We start from the raw sequence: 21,838 nt of genomic DNA, 5'->3' as shown, positions 1-21,838 counted from the left end.
CTACTAACTCCGGATTCTGCGATAGATTACCGATTCTATTTGTGTTAATATAATAAGAAAATGGCTCAGCAGCAACGATTAATTCTCAACTCGATTGCGTTGAAATGTCAATTTATTAATAGATTTTTAATTGCAGATTTTACCGCGCCATCTATTATAGTGAAACTTCTTTGACCATATTATTAAGACATATAAGAAAAGCACGAAGAAGTTAGTCTTCTGCCACGAGTGTAACGCATACGCATTATATATAGTTGAGTTGAGTTATGTACCTATGCTATGTTTCTATCATGTTTTTTTTTCATTGAAGTGTGATGTTTATCCATCATTAAATAAATTATACAGTTTGATTCTAGAGTAAAATCCTTAGAAATATTTGTATATATCATACGTTTCCTTTGAGATGGTTAGCAATTTATGTAAATGCAGTTGTTTTACAATATTTCAGAAAGCCTACTATTTCACAACATTGTAACAATTTTTGTTGATAACTTGAGATACTGGCAACATTTGCCACCAACGCCAAAAATATTTAAAACTGGCAATGAAATATTATCAGTTTTCAATATTTAAATGTTCTTGGTTTAAAATTTTGTTAAAATTTTTAACAAAATGTTCAACATGAGAATCCTAACTATGTTTCAAGTTAACGATTGCGTATAGGCTATTAACAACACTAACATTAAATGACATAGAAAAGGTCGTAGAAAAGGCTTAAGACATATATTCTCACTTGAAATCACTTTAGGTTACATCAGAATTATTAATATTAAACCTTATTGAAGTAAAACTATTTCGTCTTCAACTTTTAAAATATATTTAAATTCGGAATAGAAATACATTGGAATGTTATTTTTTTTTTGTTTTACCTTCTTAATTTGCAAAGGCTTAATTGAATTCGGTTTTTTATTTTTAATTTATAAATTTGAACTTTGAAAATTGAGTAACTAGGTATATGTGTATACCTACATACACAATAAATGTATTTTTCATTGAACATAATTAAGATAAACAATTTAATTTGGTTTGTTTAATTTGGTTACTTATTTAAAGGAACATTTTATGCCTGTGTATTAAGGAGTCTTCTACAAGAAGATCCCATAGTAACAATACTTTAGACAAAGATTAAGGAGCAATGATAATAAATAAAAGTTTCCTATTTCCACACGAAAGTAACAAACGTCATGACATTAATACACTATAAGAAATAAAATTAATAAAACTCCAAACAAATGGCAACATTACAAGGAAACATTCTCAATCTTTTTCGAATTGGTGAGTTGACATATTACATGCAAACAGTTCGTAATGGTTCGTTAAAATATGATTGATTGAATCTACCAATCACGCGCTCGAAACTTTGCTTACCCGAACAAACCAACCAATGACGTGTGATTAGTAGTAGCGACACAAGACCATCAAAAACCAAGGCGATCTTACACTGTTACTTTATTCGAATCGTCAAGACAATATTGTATTTTACTTCAAAAGCTAAGAAAAATAGTTTTATTTCAACTAACAATACTTATGTAATTTTTTTTATATATTACCTTAGCTTACATACGATACATTTACTAAATATTTGGCTTTAATTATATTTATAACGATCAGAAATATAGTAAATTACATTACATTTAAAAGTCAGGGAAAGCTTACAGACAAAGAAGTATTTTAATACGTACCGTATTGTAATCATGTAATTATTTATCTGTAAAACATTTACGTACAGATACTATTGTACGTACAGATTCTATGACGTTTTATGACCAAACACAAAACCTTCACATAGCCACATCCCTAAACAATCGGATATAGTGTTTATTTTTATTTTTTTTTGAGAAATAAAACGAATTTTATTAAATAACGATACCATAAAATTTTATTTATTAGACATTAAAAACAAAAGTGAAACATCCTAAGACCATTTTAATGATACTGCTTAGATCGTTGATTATTTGGACAAGAACAAAACTATTTTGATCTCGTTCTCACATGTGATTTGAAAAAGAGATAGCATGATAGCTTCCTACAATACTGTCAAATTTGTTGAACTGTTATGTAAGATAATATTACCATAACAAGCCAGTTCTAGTGACAATTATTGTCCTTAGTAACTATTATTTTGAACGCCAGTTTATTTCTGATTTGAAAAGTAAAATTTACGATTTTGAAAAAAGGTCTCATTTGTCTACGACCAGCGATATTCGCTACGAATAATAGTGTTCTTATTCACCCTTTATCTCTGATTAAGACCATCTGACAGATGTCAAGAACGCATTTTATAAACAGTCGAACTTTAACTATACCAGTTTTGACCAGTTTTTCAGGAACTTGCTCCGTCTAATGTCATCAGTAGCGTCAAATCAATATTTTGTAATATTAAAATTAGTGAGTACATTCCTTTGATAGTTTTGTATAGCCCAGTATTGACTAGTTCAGTATAGCCCAGTCCACAAAACAAACTCTAAAAATAAATGCCCTTGCGCGTTCATTGGTTCATGCACGTGACCTTGAATAAACAAAACATAGCATCGACCAATGAAATCAAATCATTTTCTTCCCTAGGAGTTCGACTCGTGGAATGGACTAGAAATATTTTTATACAATAATAATCTACAATATCACGACCATTTTGTTTAAATATATTTATAATATAATAATACTTTATTTTAATACTTTCGATATAATTAAATTAGTTGTATTTAAATTAATAAAAATGATATGATTTATTTGATTAGTAACAATTTAAAAATTGACAATGAGCAAAAATCAATTTAGGATTAAGTTTGTTTAATATGTATAATAATTGAATTATTATATTTAATATATAAAAAATAATACGAATTTATTATTTTTATAGATATCGGGATCACTGTAATATTAAATAGTTATTTAATTATTTTTCTTTTTCTTAAGATTTTTTTACGGTAATACCTGATTATATTAACATTCGACGTCTATAGTGTTATTTTTAATAATTTTACGTTAGGTTTTTTTTCTTTAGAAGTGTTTAGGTATGTTATTTATTTTAAGGAATCACAGATAATAAAAACTCTTTAATTTATAAAACTAATATAAGTATATATATTAGAATTGTAATAATAATGATAAGGTCGAACTTTGAGGTAAATAGTGACTTTTTATATAATTTTCAATATAAATATTTTAATCAACTTTTTAGATTCCGTGTCTATATAAATATTAGATTATATTCTTTTAGTAACTTTTTGATTTGTTTTATATTATTAAAATAATTAGATTTAATAGAAAAAAAGTATATTTTGAGACGTTGTTTGAGCATGTACGTATTTTTTTTTTGTTTTATTAAAATATAGTGTCAACACAATCTAGAAGACATAAAAACATTTTTGAAGGCGGAAAGTGTCATATATACCTTACATAAAGTACATGTAGTCTAGCGTAATTTTAGATGTGTTGTGTGTTGTAAATATTGAAACTACCGTAAAGCGTTTTTCGTGTATGTGAGCGTATCATGTTTACATAATGTCATGAAAGGTATAGTACACAACTTAGATGTAGCATCGGCAAATTCAATAAAACCGATTAGTACCGATTTAAACACCCAATAGAAACAGCTCACTATCGCGCCATTCTTTGCTATACAACCCTAGAAAGCAAGTGCATGTAAATCGACGTGTCAAATTCACGAATATATTAGTTCATATGATATTACAAGTTATTACGCTCGTGTAAAGATCATATTTACATAAGAAATAAATATTGATAATTTGGGATAGTGTACTTAATTCGGATGTGATCGGTTTTACGCATTTTGCAGATGCGACATCTAAGTTGTGTCGTACTATCAATAATTAATTGGAAAAATATATTTAATTTAATTTTAAACAAACAAAACTAATACAATTTATAGTAGAGCCTTGGTTGTATCTTCAGACTGAGCTTAGAACCTACCTAATTGATTTTTTTTTTAAGACTGATCGTGCACAAGTTCTTAAATACTACAATGTTTATTGTTAATGAACAAATTATTGATAGTAAAGCGTATTTATGGCAATTATCGTCATTTGTGTGGATAGACTACTGACGTGTAAAATATTAATATAATGTTTTTCTTAAACTTCATTTGTGAGGTATTGTTAATAGTCTAGTCTGGACTACTACTGTGATATTAGCAGTAGAGTTAGTGGTATCAGGTATCATGTAGCGGGCAAATGACATGACTATAGCCAGACACGAGTAGACTAAATATTCTAAAATAACACAAAAATGTTAATATACTTAATTTTTCGTACTGTTTCGTTTGAGCTGTCGAAGCTTTTAGTTGAACTAAATCCTGGCTACGCCCATATCAAGTCAAGATGAGTGAGTACACGGTAGTGCAGTGTAGGAAAGAAGTGTGTGCATTGTGTCTAGTGGTCGGCCTTGAGGGGTGCGAGCGGCGCCAGCGCGGCGAGCGAGGCGCGGCGGCGCAGAATTAGTGGTCTCAGGTGTCATGTAGCGGCCAAATGACATGACTATAGCCAGGCATGAGTAGACTAAATATTTTAAAAGTAAATGTCAATATACTTAATTTTTCGTACTGTTTTTTTTTAGCTATCGCTAGCTATCGAAGCTTTCAGTTGAAAAAAATCCTGGCAACGCCCATATCAAGTCAAAATGGTAGTGCAAGAAAGAAGAGTGTGCACTGTGTGCGTCTAGTGGTCGGCCTTGAGCGGCGCGAGTGGAGCCAGCGCGGCGAGCGAGGCGCGGCGGCGGCGCTGCGCGGAGGGCGAGGCGGGGGAGGCGGGCGCGGGGTGCAGGCCGCCCGCCGAGCCGCGCGCCGCCCGCGGCTCCAGCTCCAGCGACAGCGTGTACTGCCGCTCCTCGGGGATCTCCAGCGAGCGGTCCAGCAGGAACTCGCACACCTGCTCACAGCCGGGGGGGGGGGGGGGGGTCGTTGTCACATAAAATGCAAATGCAATATCCTAGGAGCTCAAGAGAGATAGCACCAAGTATTTTGTAGCTTAACAAAAGTTTTATTAGTTTTTTCAGTAGTGACTTCTGAGTGCCAATAATACTGCTTTGAAATAGAAAAATTAACATTTTTTAAACTATGTACGTTATCTTACCTTTGGTATATGATCGATTTTGTAAGGAGTCTGTTGAAAGTTCCTGATCTCACGAATCACATGAGCAATCTAAAAAAGACGTATTAAAAAAATTAAAAATTGTTGATAACAGGTGTTTATAAAGTTTGGATAAGGGAATAGCATTAACATCTGAAATTTTTAATATATTAGAACATTTTTTTGTATCGATACTTACCATTCTCATTTTGGAGAAATTCAAAAGTCCCTCTGGAGTATAATTTGAAGTGCCTTCTTCAATAAACGACAAGTCCGATAGATACATTCCCAAGTACGGAATGCAAGGTGGATCGCATCTATAAGCAATAAACCATTTTAAACACTATATATTGGGAAAAAAATATATAAACCTTCCCGAGTGGATTATTGTGTCTTTTTACAAAAGACAATGTCAAATTGAGCTTTTCTAAGCCCCTTGTATAAAAATTCAAAGGTCATATTCATTTTAGATCGATTGTGTATAACAATCGAAATATTTTCTGAAGAACACCATCGTAACAAAAAAACTCCATTCTCTTATAGATTAAACATGAAAAGAGAACTTGGTAAATGTATAAACTGACCTGTGCAAGGCATCTCTCAAAACTCTAAAACGACATTCTGATGACGTCAACGTCTGCATTCTCTCTATTGTTTGTTTACTCTGCAATGAATAAAAAAGATCAGTAAATTTATCCTCCATTCATATACGTTCTGAGTAATTATTGTACTGATTGAATACTCACAGTCTTGGAGACCTTGTCCCAGGTCTTTTTCAAACGGAAAATAGACGTGTTGGAAAGAGCAGCGCACACCTGCAGTACTCCATTGAAATTATGGAGACATCGAGCTATATCAGCTACAGCTGCCCACTTTTCAATTGCAGCTACCCGACCTATTATTTATTTTATTTTAAATTTACTATATCCTTTCTTTCGGGTGATCTTGTGCTAACAATAACCTAACGATTTGGTTTTTGCCTCAGCGCGTACAAGTTTCTCGCGAGGATGATAAATGAAATAAAAGTTCGTCTGTTAATATTACGGATGATTCGAACTCAGCTCAAAAACATGACTCGTGTTCGAAATCAAATATCATATCAATACAGACAAAAAAGCAACAATGTTTTTTTTTTAATTACGTCTAAGATTCAGCCAGATAAAGTTCTATTTGAGTCTGGTTGAGATTCGGTTACAAGTGATTAAAGCTGACCAAATTAAATTGGTCATCTGGTTACACTACATCTCTCAACAGTTATAGTACAATTTGATTTATTAATCTAATCTTACGATTTTCGGCAATTTTTCGCGCTTTTGGGTCGTTCTTCAGATTGGCGGAACCTAAGGGAGAGCCACTGTTAATCCTTGATTCATTCTAGTTAAATAATTTAATACTAATGATTGTAATAGTTACCAGTCAGGGTGTACTTCTTCAGAATCTCCGATATAACGAGGTTTGAGATATGGTTGAAATGAGCCGTCATCATGAGTATGTGTGGCGCGCGCACCGCTTTGTCGCTCTTCGTCCAAGCTTGGCCCAAGAACTCCCTGTATGATGAATATTTATTTAAATGATCTCAGACAAACATAATAATAGTCCCATTTTAGTGCAATTAACTTAAAATCTTCCACGTGTGGATTAACCCGCATAGGAGCAACATTAACGCGATTTTACCATATTTGAAATCAGAAAATAGTAGACTGAAACGAAAATTTTCAATTGAGGAATGTACAGGTAGGTTTTCACAAAGCTTCGCAAAAGGCTGTCTGGACAGACACTATCGAGTCATGAAGCAGCAATTAATAATCATTATTATAGATTTTTTTTTGTTCAAAAGGATAAGACTTTGTAACTAAAGGCACTAAGGACATCATCTTAGATATTGGATTGGATTGGCCATAGCTTGTATGGGAGATTTTCCTAAAAGTACAATGTATATGGGCTGTGAATTTAATCGTATGAGCCAATTAGACCAAAAGCGTGTTCTAGATAGAACAAAATAAAATAATATGCTTACTCGCTATGAATCGAACTGAAGATTTGATAATCCAAGTACGTCATCTGCTCCGCAATCTCCAGTGCTGATAATGTTTCGACGCTCTCTTTAGTAGGAACCTGGAATAGAAAACAAAGCAGTAAGCTAATCAAATTTATTCTTTCAATATAGAAGCATTATCTTTCTCTACCCAACGAAAGTAGGTGAAGGTTGTACAAAAAAGATCCGATGCTTTAGTTTTTAAATTTATAAAGTGGGACAATTTGGATAATGGTGACGTGCGATATAAAATATAATAACAAACTTAATTCAGTAGAGCTAAAATTGAGATCGATAGGCCCAATTAAACATCAGCCAGTATACCTAAAATAGCTAACATCACTGAAGTATATTGTCCAGTTAAGTACTGGTATTTATTGAACAACTTCTAATTAATCCATCGTCACATTAGACAAATAAAATGAATACGTATTAAATTAATTTCTTAAACTTACTCTTGGTGGTATAAACAGAGCTTTCAAGTCAACAGCTCTATCTGGAGCACGTTCCAGCAGACGCAGTAGCTGTGCTGCGGATTTGTGTTCAGCTGGAAGCAACCCTGGACTTGCTTCAATCTCTTTGAGGAAATCCATTGTCATTCCCCGGAGACGTTCATCAGACCAGAAGTCTGAAGAATGCTTGGACACCCAGTGCCTGGTGAGGCCAATAAAATGATTACTAAAATAATTTGATACGTTGATATTTATGAAGAATTTTGTGTCAAGAAGTTTCTGAAAGTTTTACAACAACAGCCTGTAAATTCCCACTGCTGGGCTAAAGGCCTCCTCTCCCTTTGAGGAGAAGGTTTGGAACATATTCCACCACGCTGTTCCAATGCGGGTTGGTGGAATACACATGTGGCAGAATTTCTATGAAATTTGTCACATGCAGCTTTCCTCATGATGTTTTCCTTCACCGCTGAGCACGAGATGGATTATAAAGACAAATTAAGCACATGAATCAGCGGTGCTTGCCTGAGTTTGAACCCGCAATCATCGGTTAAGATGCACGCGTTCTAACCATTGGGTCATCTCGACCTTCTGGTTTTATGTTGTGACAATATTTAAAAGTTATACCTTAAAACGTTCAGCACTCGCATGGTGGCTGCAGTTGATATCACCGAATCGCGCCTCGTCTGCGGAGGTGATGTCGGTGGGGGAGACCTCGGATTTGATGAAGCCGAAGTTGCCACCGCGAACGCTACCGCCGCAGTGGATGTACTGCTCCTAATCAGTATATGCCATTAAATAATTATGACTTATAAAAGGACTCAATAAAACGAATTATTTCATAATTATATATAGTATAATAAATTTTATTAAACAAGAAAGAAAGATGCAGTGAGAGAGATAAATGTGTCTGTGATATAGAAACGACAAAGCATGCATACAGTAAATAATGACAAGACAGTTGGAAATTGAAAAAATATATAAGTACAGAGAAAGCGAAGACGGAAGAAGAGGAATTGTCTTAAATAAAAACATGATAGAAAGAAGAAAGATAATTGCATAGTTTCATGATAAACATTATAAAAAAATATATTTACTTTTCGACGCTATACTCACGCTATTAATCGAAAAAGGTGTTTTTAATATCAAGAATATATTTATTGCTGGTGATCAAATACTGCAAATATAATTATCCCATTAACGCACAAACCTTAGGATCGAATGCGGCTAAAAGCAACTCATAGTCTACATTTTATACTTTATATGTTAAGCTGTATTACAATATATTATCATGTAATAAAATGTTCATTGGAGGTGTATATCTGAAAGTGGACCGAATTCGTGCGACGTATTATGGAAATACACATGTCGGAAGAAACAGGAGGAAATGGCTTTGGTCGTTGATCTGACATTTGGAAAAGTATTTTTAGTAAAATGGGTTTGCAAGTTACCATCGCATTCGAGACGATTGTCAAATAATAACGACTCGCGTTGCCATGACACTTACAACTTACAACTTGGGGTTGACCCGCTCTTAAAATTAAATCAGCCATCAAATAATATTAGCAATTACTCCATTCATTAATTATGAAAACAAACAAACTAAGCACGCGCCGTTATACATATGTATGTATATGAACAAAACATTTGGAATTTAACGGTTAAATAAATCAGGACACGGTATCGTGTAGTGTATTTCGTATTTGTGTAACTGCAATCATAACACGAAGTATTTGGAAAACTACTTTTTAAAAATTTGGTAATAAAGGGTAAAAGTTGCAGAATCTAGGTAAGCATTTTTTTTTTACAAGGTTCCGCTATGCGTCTCTACTCTGATCTACTATTACCTCCACCGCCCACTCACCACAACAGGTCTTTTCCAAAGCTGTTAAACGAATGTTCATAAATAAAATTATATTAACTGATAATACTAGAATTTCACAAACGATCTATTCCAAAATATATTGGAATTGTAATGAATGCTGAAACGATTTAGTTACGAGTTTAAGAACACGGACAATCGTGCAAAAGCTGACGATTTCACCGAAGGAACTTTAGACCATAGATAAAAGTATGTACCATGCTATAACACTGATAGTTAATGAAAGTCCGTTTTGTGCTTAATTTACATAATGATGATAAATAGTATTTTATAGTCAAGGAATAGAAAAGATGACTTGAATTATTTAAAAACGATCGTATTACCTCCTGTGCGATTGACGGAATGATGTGATGACAACCCCAGCTTTAGATTGACTGGTCTCGCGACGGTAATTCTGGAAAAAAGATCAAGAATAATTCCCGGAAGATCTAAATAAGTATAAAGAATAGGACGGTCAAATTTTATTTTCATTAAAGTGAGTAAACGAAAATAAATTCTACATGTAAGAAGTCTAATGTAAGAGATCTAAGTTCATGTGTTTTTAAGTACCCTGTGAAACTGTGACATTTTATCTTCTTCACTTTCATCACTTTATCATATATCCTTCATCGACGTGAAACATAATGACGCGTGATGGTAGAAAAACTGAGTGTTTACACTAAGATGGGTTTATTCAAAGCTATCATCGAAAAATATTTATGTTTTGTGACATCTGAGAGGTCACAGAAGTTCGTGGCTCGGAACCTCCCCAATAACGGCTAATACTTTCAAATATTCCATTAGTAAAAATTACCTGCATTTGTGACACCTGAGAGGTCACAGAAGTTCGTGGCTCGGAACCTCCCCAATAACGGCGTCGCTCACTGTTGATCGACGAATTGGTGCATCGCCTTTCACTATGGTTTTATATTAAAACTCAAGCATTGAATTTCAATTTCACAAAATCATCCGAAAAATCTTGATATTTCCAAAACAAATATTATTTCTTTAAGGTTAGTGATAGAAGTGCACTGAATCGATTTAGATGTAATTTGGTATCACAAAAGTTTGTGGGCTATCGGTAACGTTATCCAAATTGTAAACACGGTATATTTCGATTTCTTTTATATACTACCTCACTGAACGTCTAGGCAGAGACCTGGCAGCTGTGTCAGAAGCGCGTCGCGGCTCTGCCTTCTCTGCACCTGCAGGCGTTTCTTTCGCTCCTTCTGAGCGGCGACGAGCGTCCGGCGCCACGCCTCCCGCTGACGGGTGTAAGCGCCGCGGGCTCTCGGACATAGTGCGAACACGCTAAACATACAACAAAATATTACATAACACCTTAAAGTATACATAGTTTTGTCTGAGAATTTTTGTCTTAATGTGTACTGGTATATGACCGTTTTGGTGAAAATCTTAGATAATAGCAAAAGAGTGCATTTTTTATTTCTTTTGTCAACTCGAAATCCGTGTTTAGACCACAAGGTTCCAGATTCATATCCCATCGGGATTACGAAAAACCTATATCTATATTAATATAATTAATGTGAAAGTAACTTTATTTGTCTGTCTGTCACACTTTCACGACCAAATCGCTGAACAGAATTTGGTATTGTAACTTGAATTCCAAGAAAGGACATAGTCGCGAGCTAACCGCGGGCGAATTCTAGTAGTATATAAAGCCATTAGTTTGGCACATACTCTTTTCATCATCATATTTTTTGTTTGGAGTCTATTATGAATAGTAATGAAATTTGAATACTAACATTACACACCTCCGAAAAGCGTTGCGATATTTTAAATTTATCATCGATTTTATACTTATTTTTCTCCGGTTCCTCCTCTTTGTATTTTACGTCTTCATCGCTCTGATCTACGAGCTCAATGCTTTCATCTTTTACGATGGAAGCAGCTGCATCATTATCTTTAACTGGTGTTGTAGATTCCGTTTTCGATGTTGTTTCAACTGGACTTGTTTTCTTTGGACTTCCAACGAGGGTTACGGAACTTTGAGCTCCAGGTGAAGATGGTGATGTTCCTACAACGTCACAGTATTATATATGCATATTCTGTATAGTATTGTATAATTTTAGGTACTTTACTTTTGATAAATGAAAAGGAAGCAATTGTTCTTTATACAGTATCAAATACCTTTAAGTGTCTCATTACTGGAAGAAGTAGCCATAATTTTAGGTATTTGCAAATGACTGTTGTCTTCCTCCACCTAAATAAAAATAACATCATCAGCACAAATAAAGGAATATTCTAGATAATCAATTAAAATTAAAGTAACACATACTTTGCTAACGGTCGATGTGCGACGCGACGGTGCCATTAAATATGGTGACAATTTATCGTCCTCTTCACCTGAAACGATTATAATTTTTGTAATGGATTCAGATTTCATACTGAAATAAGGTTAAAAAAGAGTTTTTAAGTAAATATTACTTTTTCTCGATCCTCGCCAGAATCTCGATTGCCAGTCTCTGTCACTGTATTCTGACCCGTAACCTAAAATTAATATAAACCAATAACCAAATTTTATCATTATCTAAGTTCTATAAATTATTTACCAAAAAATCTTAGAATTTTCTACAGTTTAACCATATAAAACGAAATAGTTTTTATGCTTCACCTGAAACCGAGCTAGCACCGCTGGCCTTCCTAGCAGCATCAGTGGGTGGTGCCAGCTCCATATCCTGCTGTGATTGTTCGTAGAACACCTGCTGCAAAGCTTCAAGCACCGTCACGCCGTCGGTAAACACGCGGTAGGTCAACAAGAACGTGTTCAGGAAGTCCACGGAGAGAAAGCGGAGATCTAAAAAAAATAACACATCTGTAGCGTGTTTAGGTTTTATAAATATTTTGAAACGTCAATAATTTTGTCCATGGTATGATTTTGTCCCCCTTCTCGTGTGGGCCGCGGTAATGTGTGAATTGTGAGTGCGCTACCCTTCAAAATTAGCTTTTGTAACGGACTATTATCCTTCTCCTATAACATCACCCATCCCCTGGGCGTATTCTTCGAGTGTGTGAAGACGAAGGGAGTGCTCCCAAGAAGATAGTATCTTCAAAAGCAAGAGCCCAGATTTTGAGGTAACAACTCCCCTTTTTAGTCAACTAAATACAGTCCATTTATCTTTCACACATCTATAGACTTATTGAAATTAAGATGCAAATTTCATATTCAAAAATTTCTAACCAGTTAATCTCTGTAACAATCTCTGTGGAGTTGCAGATCTTATTTGTGGAACTTTGCATGAATTAAGTGTCCTGCTAAATCTTATATCCACGTCGTCTGTGAACAATGCCCTGTCCGAACGACAGGCAGGCAGACTGGCAGAGGCGGCTCCGCAAGATCCACATGCTCGAAGAAGCTCAGTTAGTGCTGCACTTTCCATACATTGTGCTAACTCGCTGGTCCATGCTGCTTTTTCTTCAAGTGTTGCCGCAACTATTGTAGAAGATACATATAATTATTATTATACAAGCATTCTATTCATATATTATGCACTCGACATATTCTGTCACTGGACCGTAATACTCGATATCGTTATGATTAATGGTTCCGTATAAGGGACATATCATCTTAGTTTTCAAGATTGTTGGTATAAAAATTGGGAAATATTACTTACAGAACAATGTCTATAGGCGCGTTTGGGCTTGTTTTATTAACCATTGGTATATAAAAAATAATTGTATTTTTTGCCAACACTTTGGCCTTCCGCATAAAAAGGATTGAGAATATATTTTTTCTATATTTATACTACTATTGAAATAAAGTGTTAAGATAAAATGTAAGACTTGTTTAGAATAAAATAGGATATCCGTAATTAATTATAATAGATTTGAAAACTATACCTAAATGAGCGCAGATTTGTTCTCCTTTAACTTCTACGAGTATTTTGAAATCCTTTGCTTGGTATACATCTCCACCTGGCGACGAACATACCGACGCAGAATCTATATAATAAAAACGTTAATTTTATATAATGTACTCAAACAATAACTTTGTTTGGAGGAGAGTCACTTGGTGGTAGGGCTTTGGGCTAGCCCCGTCTGGGTAGGTACCACCCACTTATCAATTATTCTTCCGCTAAATAACAGTACTTAGTATTGTTGTGTTCCGGTTTGAGGGGTGAGTGAGCCAGTGTAACTACAGGCACAAGGGACATAACATCTTAGTTCCCAAGGTTGGTGGGACATTGATGATGTAAAGAATAGTTAATATTTCTTACAGCGTCATTGTCTATGGGTGATGGTGACCACTTATTACTTCGCCATAACATTTAAAGAAATACGTTATTAATTTCAGAATAAGTACTAACAAAATAAAATAAAAATATTACTAATTACTTTATTTAGATTCGTATTTACCATCATCGTCATGATTAGACGGATCTTCAATCAATAATGCATCATGTAATGGCAGTCTACCAGCAGGTGGTAGATGCAATCTTCCACCAGCAGCTCTGGTTGTTAAGAGCAAATGGTTGCTAAACAGAAACGCCTGGCGAGCTTGCAAGTTTGCACGGCGACCTTTACCGACCACTTGAGAAAGAGTACCTAAAGATGAAAAGAAGGATAGAAAACATTATACATATGTAATTAATAGGAAATCAATTAATTTTTGGTTAAAATGTTGTAAATCTACCAAGTTGTGTCAAATCTCCAATGCGTATTGGTGGATATTTTTGATACATATTATCATCCAATAATTGCAGGTTTCCTAACAATGTCTACCTTTTCCCCCAACGCCAACATTGTACAAAATAAATGATTAACAAAAATTTCAGTGATGTTTGCCAGGCTTCCATATAGATTCGATTAAGATAGCCATAATTGTTGTTCACTTTTCCAAACCACTGGCTATCTCAACTCATTTTAAACTTTTCATTGTAAACGTACCTTGTCTTATGAAAACTTGATTAACATCTAGAAGAATGTCGCACCCTTCAATAATCATGCGCTCCACAGCCAGGTTCTTCCTGAGATTCTCCGTTTCGCTGACCTGAAATAACAAACATTCAAACTGTCAAGCTTGATAAAATCTAAGTCTGATGATGTATTCTATGTAAAAAAATATTATCAAAGTCAAATCAAAGTCAAAAATCTTTATCAGTTAGATGTGAATCTTACACTTTCTCAATGATAGTCAAAAATCTACCACCGTTTCGGAATTTAAACCCTCAGATCTAAGAAGAAACGATGAAAGAAACTCAGCAGGGGTATATACAAATACACCTTTTTTTAAATTCATTTTTGTTAGTTGAAGCAGCCTGGAGGCGATTATCTCAGTCCAAAGGTGTACAACTAGTAAGTTATTAGTATTGTCTCCTATAGCGAACAAATACCCTTTTATGATCCCTTAAAATTTTACAATTGTACAACCAACTTTCATAATCACTAAATAGTGGAAATTGTATTACCTCATCGTGCATTTGCCGCGATAGCTCCTCCAGCTGCGCGCGGGCATGTTGCAAGCTACGGCGCTCCACGTGATCATGAGGCGTATGGGCAAGCAGCTCGTGTAGTGTAATTATGTACCGAGGTATCTGTTAACCACACATATTGTTTAGATTACATATTTGGACCTGTAACCTAACTTTTCATACCATGTGAAAACGATCTTGTGGCGCCCGCTTAAAAGACGGTGAGGGTACCGCTGGTTTATTAGTGGGTATTCCAATCCCCAATTTTACTTGCGGGAAACGCGTAATGCTTTTTTCCAGCGAGAAAAAAGGGCCAGTTCCATTCTACCCAGACACAAAGCAATCTTCTTTGTTGCTAAGGTGTTACCAGTTGTTATACATTTACGCAGAGTATAATATTCAGCGTGACAGTTGATTTCGATAAACCGCAGAACACATCGGTGATATTCACTGTCACAATTCAATATTCAGTGTCACATCACTTCTTGGGATACACACGGATATATTAGTGAAGAGTTTTCAATCGAAACTCCCTATAAGTAAGAAATCTATGGCGTTTCAAATAATTATTATATATCAAATTAAAGTTTTTCATTTGGCTAGATTCAGCGACTTACCTGGTGCATGGGATACGTCAAAAATGTTTCTAAGGATCTTCCCTGACAGGCTGGTTTGCCTTCCAAGCGTGCCAGTAACTGCGTGAAGGGCTGACTTTGCTTGCACTCCGTGAGAACTTGGAGGGAGTAATGGTGGTTCCTTACATACTCCTGGTAGATTGTCAACATCGGGAGTAGCATGTCGAATAGGTCTCCTGGATACAAAACATAAGTAAATAAGATAAATTTAATGTATGCCAATAAATCCTGTAAAATCAAATACAGCAAAGTTTTGGATATTCTTTACTAGTCGTCGCCCGCAGCTTTGCTTGCGATGTCTTTTCTGAGTTCAAGTTTGCTTCACACCAAATTTCATCGAATTCGGTTTATTTATTTGGTCTTGAAAGAGCATCAGACAGACAGAGATACTTTCGCATTATGTTACAATAATTATAGATTTTATCACGACATTTGAGTATACAGTGTTATTGGTAACTCGACGTATATCCGTTAGGAGGTGATAGGGGTGACTATTTGCAATAATTTTAACCCCCATATGCATGATCTAAAGGTAAACCATTTTTAAGTTATCACGTTTTTTAGATTTTTTCAAAATTTGTCAATAATGCAACTTCGTTCTGAATTTGTATTTTTGACAAATTATTGCAAATAGTCACCCCTATTACCTCCTAATGGATATACGTCGAGTTACCAATAACCCTGTATACCACAAAGAAAGCAACTTTCGAATCTTTAAGTACTAATACGATGTTTCTAAAAGTAAGAAATATGTGATCAGATAATACATTACCTAATACAAGCGTCGGCCAAGACTCCATTCTCGAGGTGAGGCCTTTGAAAAATATCTGGTGCAGGAAAAGTACTGTTTCACTGTTCAGAAAAATTGAGTTCACATCTTCGTGTGTGCAAGGTGGCTTCTTGGAGCTCGCTGCCATTTTGAAAGGCCGCAGAAAACATGTCACCTACAAAATCACAATTTAAGATTTTTTTGCACTCATATAAGCATTATAGAATAAAGTTTGTTTAAATTTCGAATATTTACACGTTGACATAGAGAGCCAGATAAAATAGTGTATAAAATCAGTAAGTAGACAAATTTATCAATAGTGCGCGCATTGCTATGAAAAAACGTAAAGACGCTGACAGTTTCGTCACGGACTTGTTCGAGGGTCAAATGTCACCCAATTGTCACGTCGTAACATGCACGCAACTCCAAACATATTCACGGACTTGACAAGAGTGACGAAACAGTCACCGTGACAAAAATCACCGGTGCGCGCTAGCTCTTAGTATTTTGCATTTCTTATTGATATTTAATATTATTTCGCACTAATTACGCGTTAAATACCTTCCAATTAAGTGAAAATAGAAATAGGATATTGAAATTTTTGACTTCCGTAATCAAGTGGTGTGTACACCGGTTTTCATGGGTACGCTTCTCCGAGGTCCCGATTTCGATTCCCAGCCAGGTCGATGTAGAAAAACTTCTCTAGTTTTCTACGTTGTCTTGGGTATGGGTATTTGTGGTACCTTCATTACTTCTAATTTTCCATAACACAAGCGCTTTAGATACTTACATTGGAATCAGAGTCATTTATGTGATGTTGTCCAATATTTATTTATTTATAAAATGTTAAACATATTGTGCATGTCAAAGTTATATATAAAATTGCAGAAGTTATGTTAATGCTCAAGTGATCCAAATGTAATTCATTTTTTGAGTAATAAAAGTATCCATAATAAGCGTAATCTGTAATTAAGATCTACGCTTAATATACATTTGGAATAAAAACCACAGTGTACTTTTCTGATTTAAAATTAAAACCCCTTCATCATAACCGAGTAAGATTATGAAAGTAATCTTGCATTTCAAATTTCCCTATAAAAATATATAAATACATTTCTAGGAAACCTACCTTCTACCCTTTAACTTATATAAGAGGAGGAGGAGAGATCATTCTCAGAATATGTCATTCATGCAATAGGAGATAGGATCAAATGTGTTCAGAGTCTACTGAGTAAAGGTATTTATGTATCTCGTTCTCACTTACCAAAATTTCCATTTGCTCCAAGTATTCTTCCTCCGCTTCAACCATTTTGAAAACAAGACTGCAACCGGAAAGAAAATATTTACTATAGTACAAGAATATGCTTGAAATATATCTGAATACTGTTCCCGCACTGTGTTAATTTGCTAAGAGGCGAGATGGCCCAGTTGTCAATATTCATGTGCTTAATTGATGTTTATAATTCATCTCGTTCTCGACAGTGAAGAAAAACATCGTGAGGAAATCCACATGTGTCGAATTTGATAAGAATTCTGCCACATGTGTATTCCACCAAACCGCATTGGAACAGCGTTTTGGAATATGTTCCAAACCTTCTTCTCAAAGAGAGGAGGCCTTAGCCCAGCAGTGGGAAATTCAAAGGCTGTTGTTGTTGTTAGTTTAATGTAACAATAAAAACAACAACATAATAATAGTTACAAATCAAGAACTATGCTGTAAAAACTATTGTAAGTAGAAGATATGTCACCTGTTCCTTTTTCTCATACTTTCAGCATGAGGGCTCTTGATGTATTGCTCCACAATTTGCTTCCATCGACGTCGACAAAGCCATCCACGGAAAAAGCTCTTAAAGATTTAAATATATATAATGTAATGCTGACTTTTGAATTAATTTGGGTTAATTTTTGTTACCCTTTAGCTAACATGCATATATTAGCTATAAAGGGTAACAAAAAGGTAAATAAATTCATTCTGAAATCTGAGTACCTGAAATTTTTACAATATAATTTAATATATTGCACTAAATTTGTGATAAAATGAATCATATTTTTAAAGTATACCTATCTAGGATACCAATAATGATCTAAATGTTTTGTTATTTCCGTACAATACTTTTAGGTTTCTCATAATATAAGAGCTTAACTAGCTCAAACAAAATTATTTCAAAATTATTTCTTACGCATATCAATAATATTTTTGTTATCTTTTAATGAGAATATAATGAAGTCATATATTCTTTAGTTCCAAAAGATTAATCCTTTGTTATATACCTGAACTTTCTTAATCTTGCGCAGTTCCGTGGGATCGATTTCCTCAGAATCAGATGGCGATAAGCTGGTAGTAGATGCTGTGCGCGTAGCAGGTTCATGTTCTTTCTTGTATGCGCACAGCTAACAATATTTAAATTCAAAACATTAAGTGGAAGAACCAAAAGAGTAATATTAAATTAAGGAAAATAGTAGCAACTAAAAATACATACTAAAACATGAATGATTTATGCAAATGATATAAATCATAGCAAATTTTGAATTATTATCTCTATGAAAAGCTGATAAAATACCAACTGCATGAGATTGGTTTATTATAGTTGAATTTTGTTTACTATAACACAGAATCAAACGTAAATAATTATTATGAAATATGGACAATTTTATATGGATTATGAACAAAAAGTATTTATCCTACAGTAATTTTATGTATAGTTATCTCATTTCTTTCTTTCCTCGCTTTAAATCAAATCAATCAATTTTATTCACATAATAACTTCACAATGAAGCGTTTTTGAATCGTCTATAATAAAATACTATCACCATTACGGAAAGCAATCTCTAGCGAGAAAAAACGGAAAGAAACTCGTATTGTCACTCTTTTCAAATAAACAGATTTACAATGCTGTTCTTGTTCTTGCATCGTACGTACAGACATATTGACTGAAACCATATACATCATGCAGTTGGTTTCTGATGTATTTTAAGTAAATTAGTGGAGAGCCTACATGAAATAATTGAAAGCATAGATCGTTATCATGTTTATATGATATTTTTAAACATTTCTACCTCGAGTACCTCGGTTCTCAGTTTCTTTACTTCGTTTGCGAGTTCGTCGCACTGCTGAGCGTACTGCCAGCGCGACGTCCTCTCGCTCTCAACTACTTGCAGCAGATGAAGCTGTTTCTGTTCCAGCTCTTCTTTTTGAAGCAGCAGCTTGTTGAAGCTGGGGGCAAAATTAGATGCTATTTACCTTTATTGATAGGATGTTTGTCATTGATGATGGCAGGCTTAAAACCAGAAAAGCATAACTAAAATATAATAAATTTGCGTGAGCTTAATTTGTATCTATAAGGTATCTCGTGCTGAATGGTGCAGCAAATCGTTATGGTTACATAAAGTGAGGACAGTATAAAACCTAGTCATCAAAGCCGAAGGTCAAAAATGTTTTATTCAATATAGAAGTATTACACTTGCTTATTGATAGGTACTCAAAAATCTACCACGAATTCGGAAATAAACACCGCGAAAAATACTCAGCGATTTTTTTTTGCTCTCTCCTATTTTGCATTTATTATTTCCATCCAATAAATATTTATTTAAAAAAAATATGCTAGATGTTATTATATTAACATCTAGCATATTTTTTTTTTATTTGAAACAGTCTAGAAATTATAATATCATTCCCATAATGTGCAATCGACTCAAAAATCATATTAAACGATTATTTTAAAAATTCTAGACAACATAGAACGGAGACAGCTTAATTATTCCTTTTCGAATCAATTTACAGATTGTATTAACGATCCCAAAAGATCCAAAGCATCTCATCAACGAGATTCAGAGTGTGTAACCAATACAATAATCAGAGCTGTATTTATTAACTGACCTAATTGATGTCCTTTCAGTTTCACGTTTGAAAATGAACATATATCTAAGTACTAATATACATTAGTTTATATAAAGAAGCTTAGAATATCTTCCTCGTTTATGCTAAAGCTTTAATAATTCAGGATAACTATGATAACGGGCGGAACGTGCTTGGAAATGTCAGCGCGACCTCGACCTGGTTGCCATGGCAACGATACCTCCAGTGACGTGCAGCACCCAGGAATACAGGAATTTGAATCCTTTTATATAATACATAGCAAGGTATAAATAGATATATTTATACCAGGGTTACCTCCTTTAGAAGCGTTCTTTGAAACTAAGTTAAGGAAACTGTTAAATATTTGATAATAACCACAGAAATCTGTACTTATATACTTATTACTTATAATAAATGTGAAAGTAACTCTGTCTGTCTGTCTGTCGGTCTTTCACGACCAAACCACTGAATCGAATTTGAAATTTGGTGTGAAGCATACTTGAATTCCAAGGAAGGAGATAGGTTACTTTTTTTGGCTGACACATGACAACCAACCAACTAAAACTCGAGAGAAGCCGCGGGCAACAACTAGTGTTCCCATAAAAATCGATTCCAAATGAAGATCAGACTGTTTGGTTTTTAACGTTTAACTTTGAAAATACGAAGTGATTTTTTAAAATACAATCAATCTTCTTTCATCAATTTTCTCCTTCCTTATCGTGAAATATTGTTGTTGCAGCATATTATTCGATACAAGATTTTATAGATGATAAAAAAGCGTGGATATATTAATTTAAATAATTGTATTAACTAACATGACTTTTTAAAATGTTGAAAAAGAGTAAATACTGAGTTTCTTACCGGTTCTTCTCGGTAGAATCTACTTTCAGAACCGGCGGTAGCTTCACTTAATTGTAAAATGATGATTCAAAAGTGCTTTATATTGATTTGCGATATTGATTATGCGTTCATTTTGATTTTGTTTTTGATTTTGTTAGGATACTATCAGTAACTGCATCAATTAAGTTGTTTAGTTAAGATCCAAGACGGTCAAATATTAAATATCTGTCCATATATCAGAGGTATGATTTTGGTAAAATTGTTTTGTTTCAAGAAAAGAACATGGAATGACTTATCACATTAATTGTCTAAATTTTAATAAAGTCTTAAAGCCGGTGAATTTGTAAAGAGCAGCTAATTATATAATAAATCGAGCAGACCTAGCCACGTGTTGCCGTGTCGTTGCCGTGTCGTTGCCGTTTCACGTTGAATTATATTCTATGGTAATATTTATCAAAAGCCTTTTCTGAAACACGCAGAATATAATTCTATAACCTTTAAGTCAAAACACCACTATATGAGTTTTGTAAGAATCAGATCAAATCAAATCAGAATAAACTTTATTCAAGTATTTTTACAAGCACTTTTGAATAGTCATTTAACAATTAAGTGAAGCTACCACCGGTTCGGAAATTAGATTTTACCGAGAAGAACCGGAAAGAAAGTCAGTGGTTACTCTTTTTTAACATTTAAAAAATACAGTCATATTAGTTAAATACAATTATATATGTATGTAATGTATCCTGCCTGAAAGTCAACAGGTTGTGATATAGATACAGTGATCTTATTTATTTATTTATTAACTTAGGACAACCAACAGTAGATACAATAACATATTGAATACATACAATATAACAACTTAAATTGAGGAAAA

The 21,838-nt window shown here is 34.2% G+C and overlaps 1 protein-coding gene across 1 annotated transcript in view; it reads right to left on the bottom strand.

The window, feature by feature from the left end:
* Window positions 1-4,676: 4,676 nt before the first annotated feature.
* Window positions 4,677-21,838, bottom strand: part of LOC124534924 (ras-specific guanine nucleotide-releasing factor 1-like) — a 43,607-nt gene continuing 26,445 nt past the window's right edge. The window contains exons 5-33 of the mRNA XM_047110967.1: window positions 19,335-19,482; window positions 18,540-18,659; window positions 18,017-18,114; window positions 17,533-17,590; window positions 16,272-16,443; window positions 15,482-15,675; window positions 14,862-14,987; window positions 14,341-14,443; window positions 13,810-13,998; window positions 13,294-13,395; window positions 12,635-12,886; window positions 12,068-12,250; window positions 11,881-11,943; window positions 11,732-11,799; window positions 11,584-11,656; window positions 11,208-11,470; window positions 10,568-10,743; window positions 10,247-10,349; window positions 9,777-9,847; window positions 9,436-9,456; window positions 8,199-8,348; window positions 7,578-7,776; window positions 7,105-7,202; window positions 6,501-6,634; window positions 5,834-5,982; window positions 5,672-5,751; window positions 5,287-5,404; window positions 5,091-5,159; window positions 4,677-4,886 (exon numbers count right to left, since the gene is read on the bottom strand). Of these exons, the coding sequence (XP_046966923.1) occupies window positions 4,677-4,886; window positions 5,091-5,159; window positions 5,287-5,404; window positions 5,672-5,751; window positions 5,834-5,982; window positions 6,501-6,634; window positions 7,105-7,202; window positions 7,578-7,776; window positions 8,199-8,348; window positions 9,436-9,456; window positions 9,777-9,847; window positions 10,247-10,349; window positions 10,568-10,743; window positions 11,208-11,470; window positions 11,584-11,656; window positions 11,732-11,799; window positions 11,881-11,943; window positions 12,068-12,250; window positions 12,635-12,886; window positions 13,294-13,395; window positions 13,810-13,998; window positions 14,341-14,443; window positions 14,862-14,987; window positions 15,482-15,675; window positions 16,272-16,443; window positions 17,533-17,590; window positions 18,017-18,114; window positions 18,540-18,659; window positions 19,335-19,482 (3,790 nt within the window). The remainder of the gene's footprint in view (window positions 4,887-5,090; window positions 5,160-5,286; window positions 5,405-5,671; window positions 5,752-5,833; window positions 5,983-6,500; window positions 6,635-7,104; window positions 7,203-7,577; window positions 7,777-8,198; window positions 8,349-9,435; window positions 9,457-9,776; window positions 9,848-10,246; window positions 10,350-10,567; window positions 10,744-11,207; window positions 11,471-11,583; window positions 11,657-11,731; window positions 11,800-11,880; window positions 11,944-12,067; window positions 12,251-12,634; window positions 12,887-13,293; window positions 13,396-13,809; window positions 13,999-14,340; window positions 14,444-14,861; window positions 14,988-15,481; window positions 15,676-16,271; window positions 16,444-17,532; window positions 17,591-18,016; window positions 18,115-18,539; window positions 18,660-19,334; window positions 19,483-21,838) is intronic.

Source organism: Vanessa cardui, chromosome 13 (assembly GCF_905220365.1).
Source record: "Vanessa cardui chromosome 13, ilVanCard2.1, whole genome shotgun sequence".
Classification (NCBI taxonomy): domain Eukaryota; kingdom Metazoa; phylum Arthropoda; class Insecta; order Lepidoptera; family Nymphalidae; genus Vanessa; species Vanessa cardui.
Note: the sequence above shows the minus strand (reverse complement) of the source record. Positions and strands in the feature narration are given on the sequence as shown.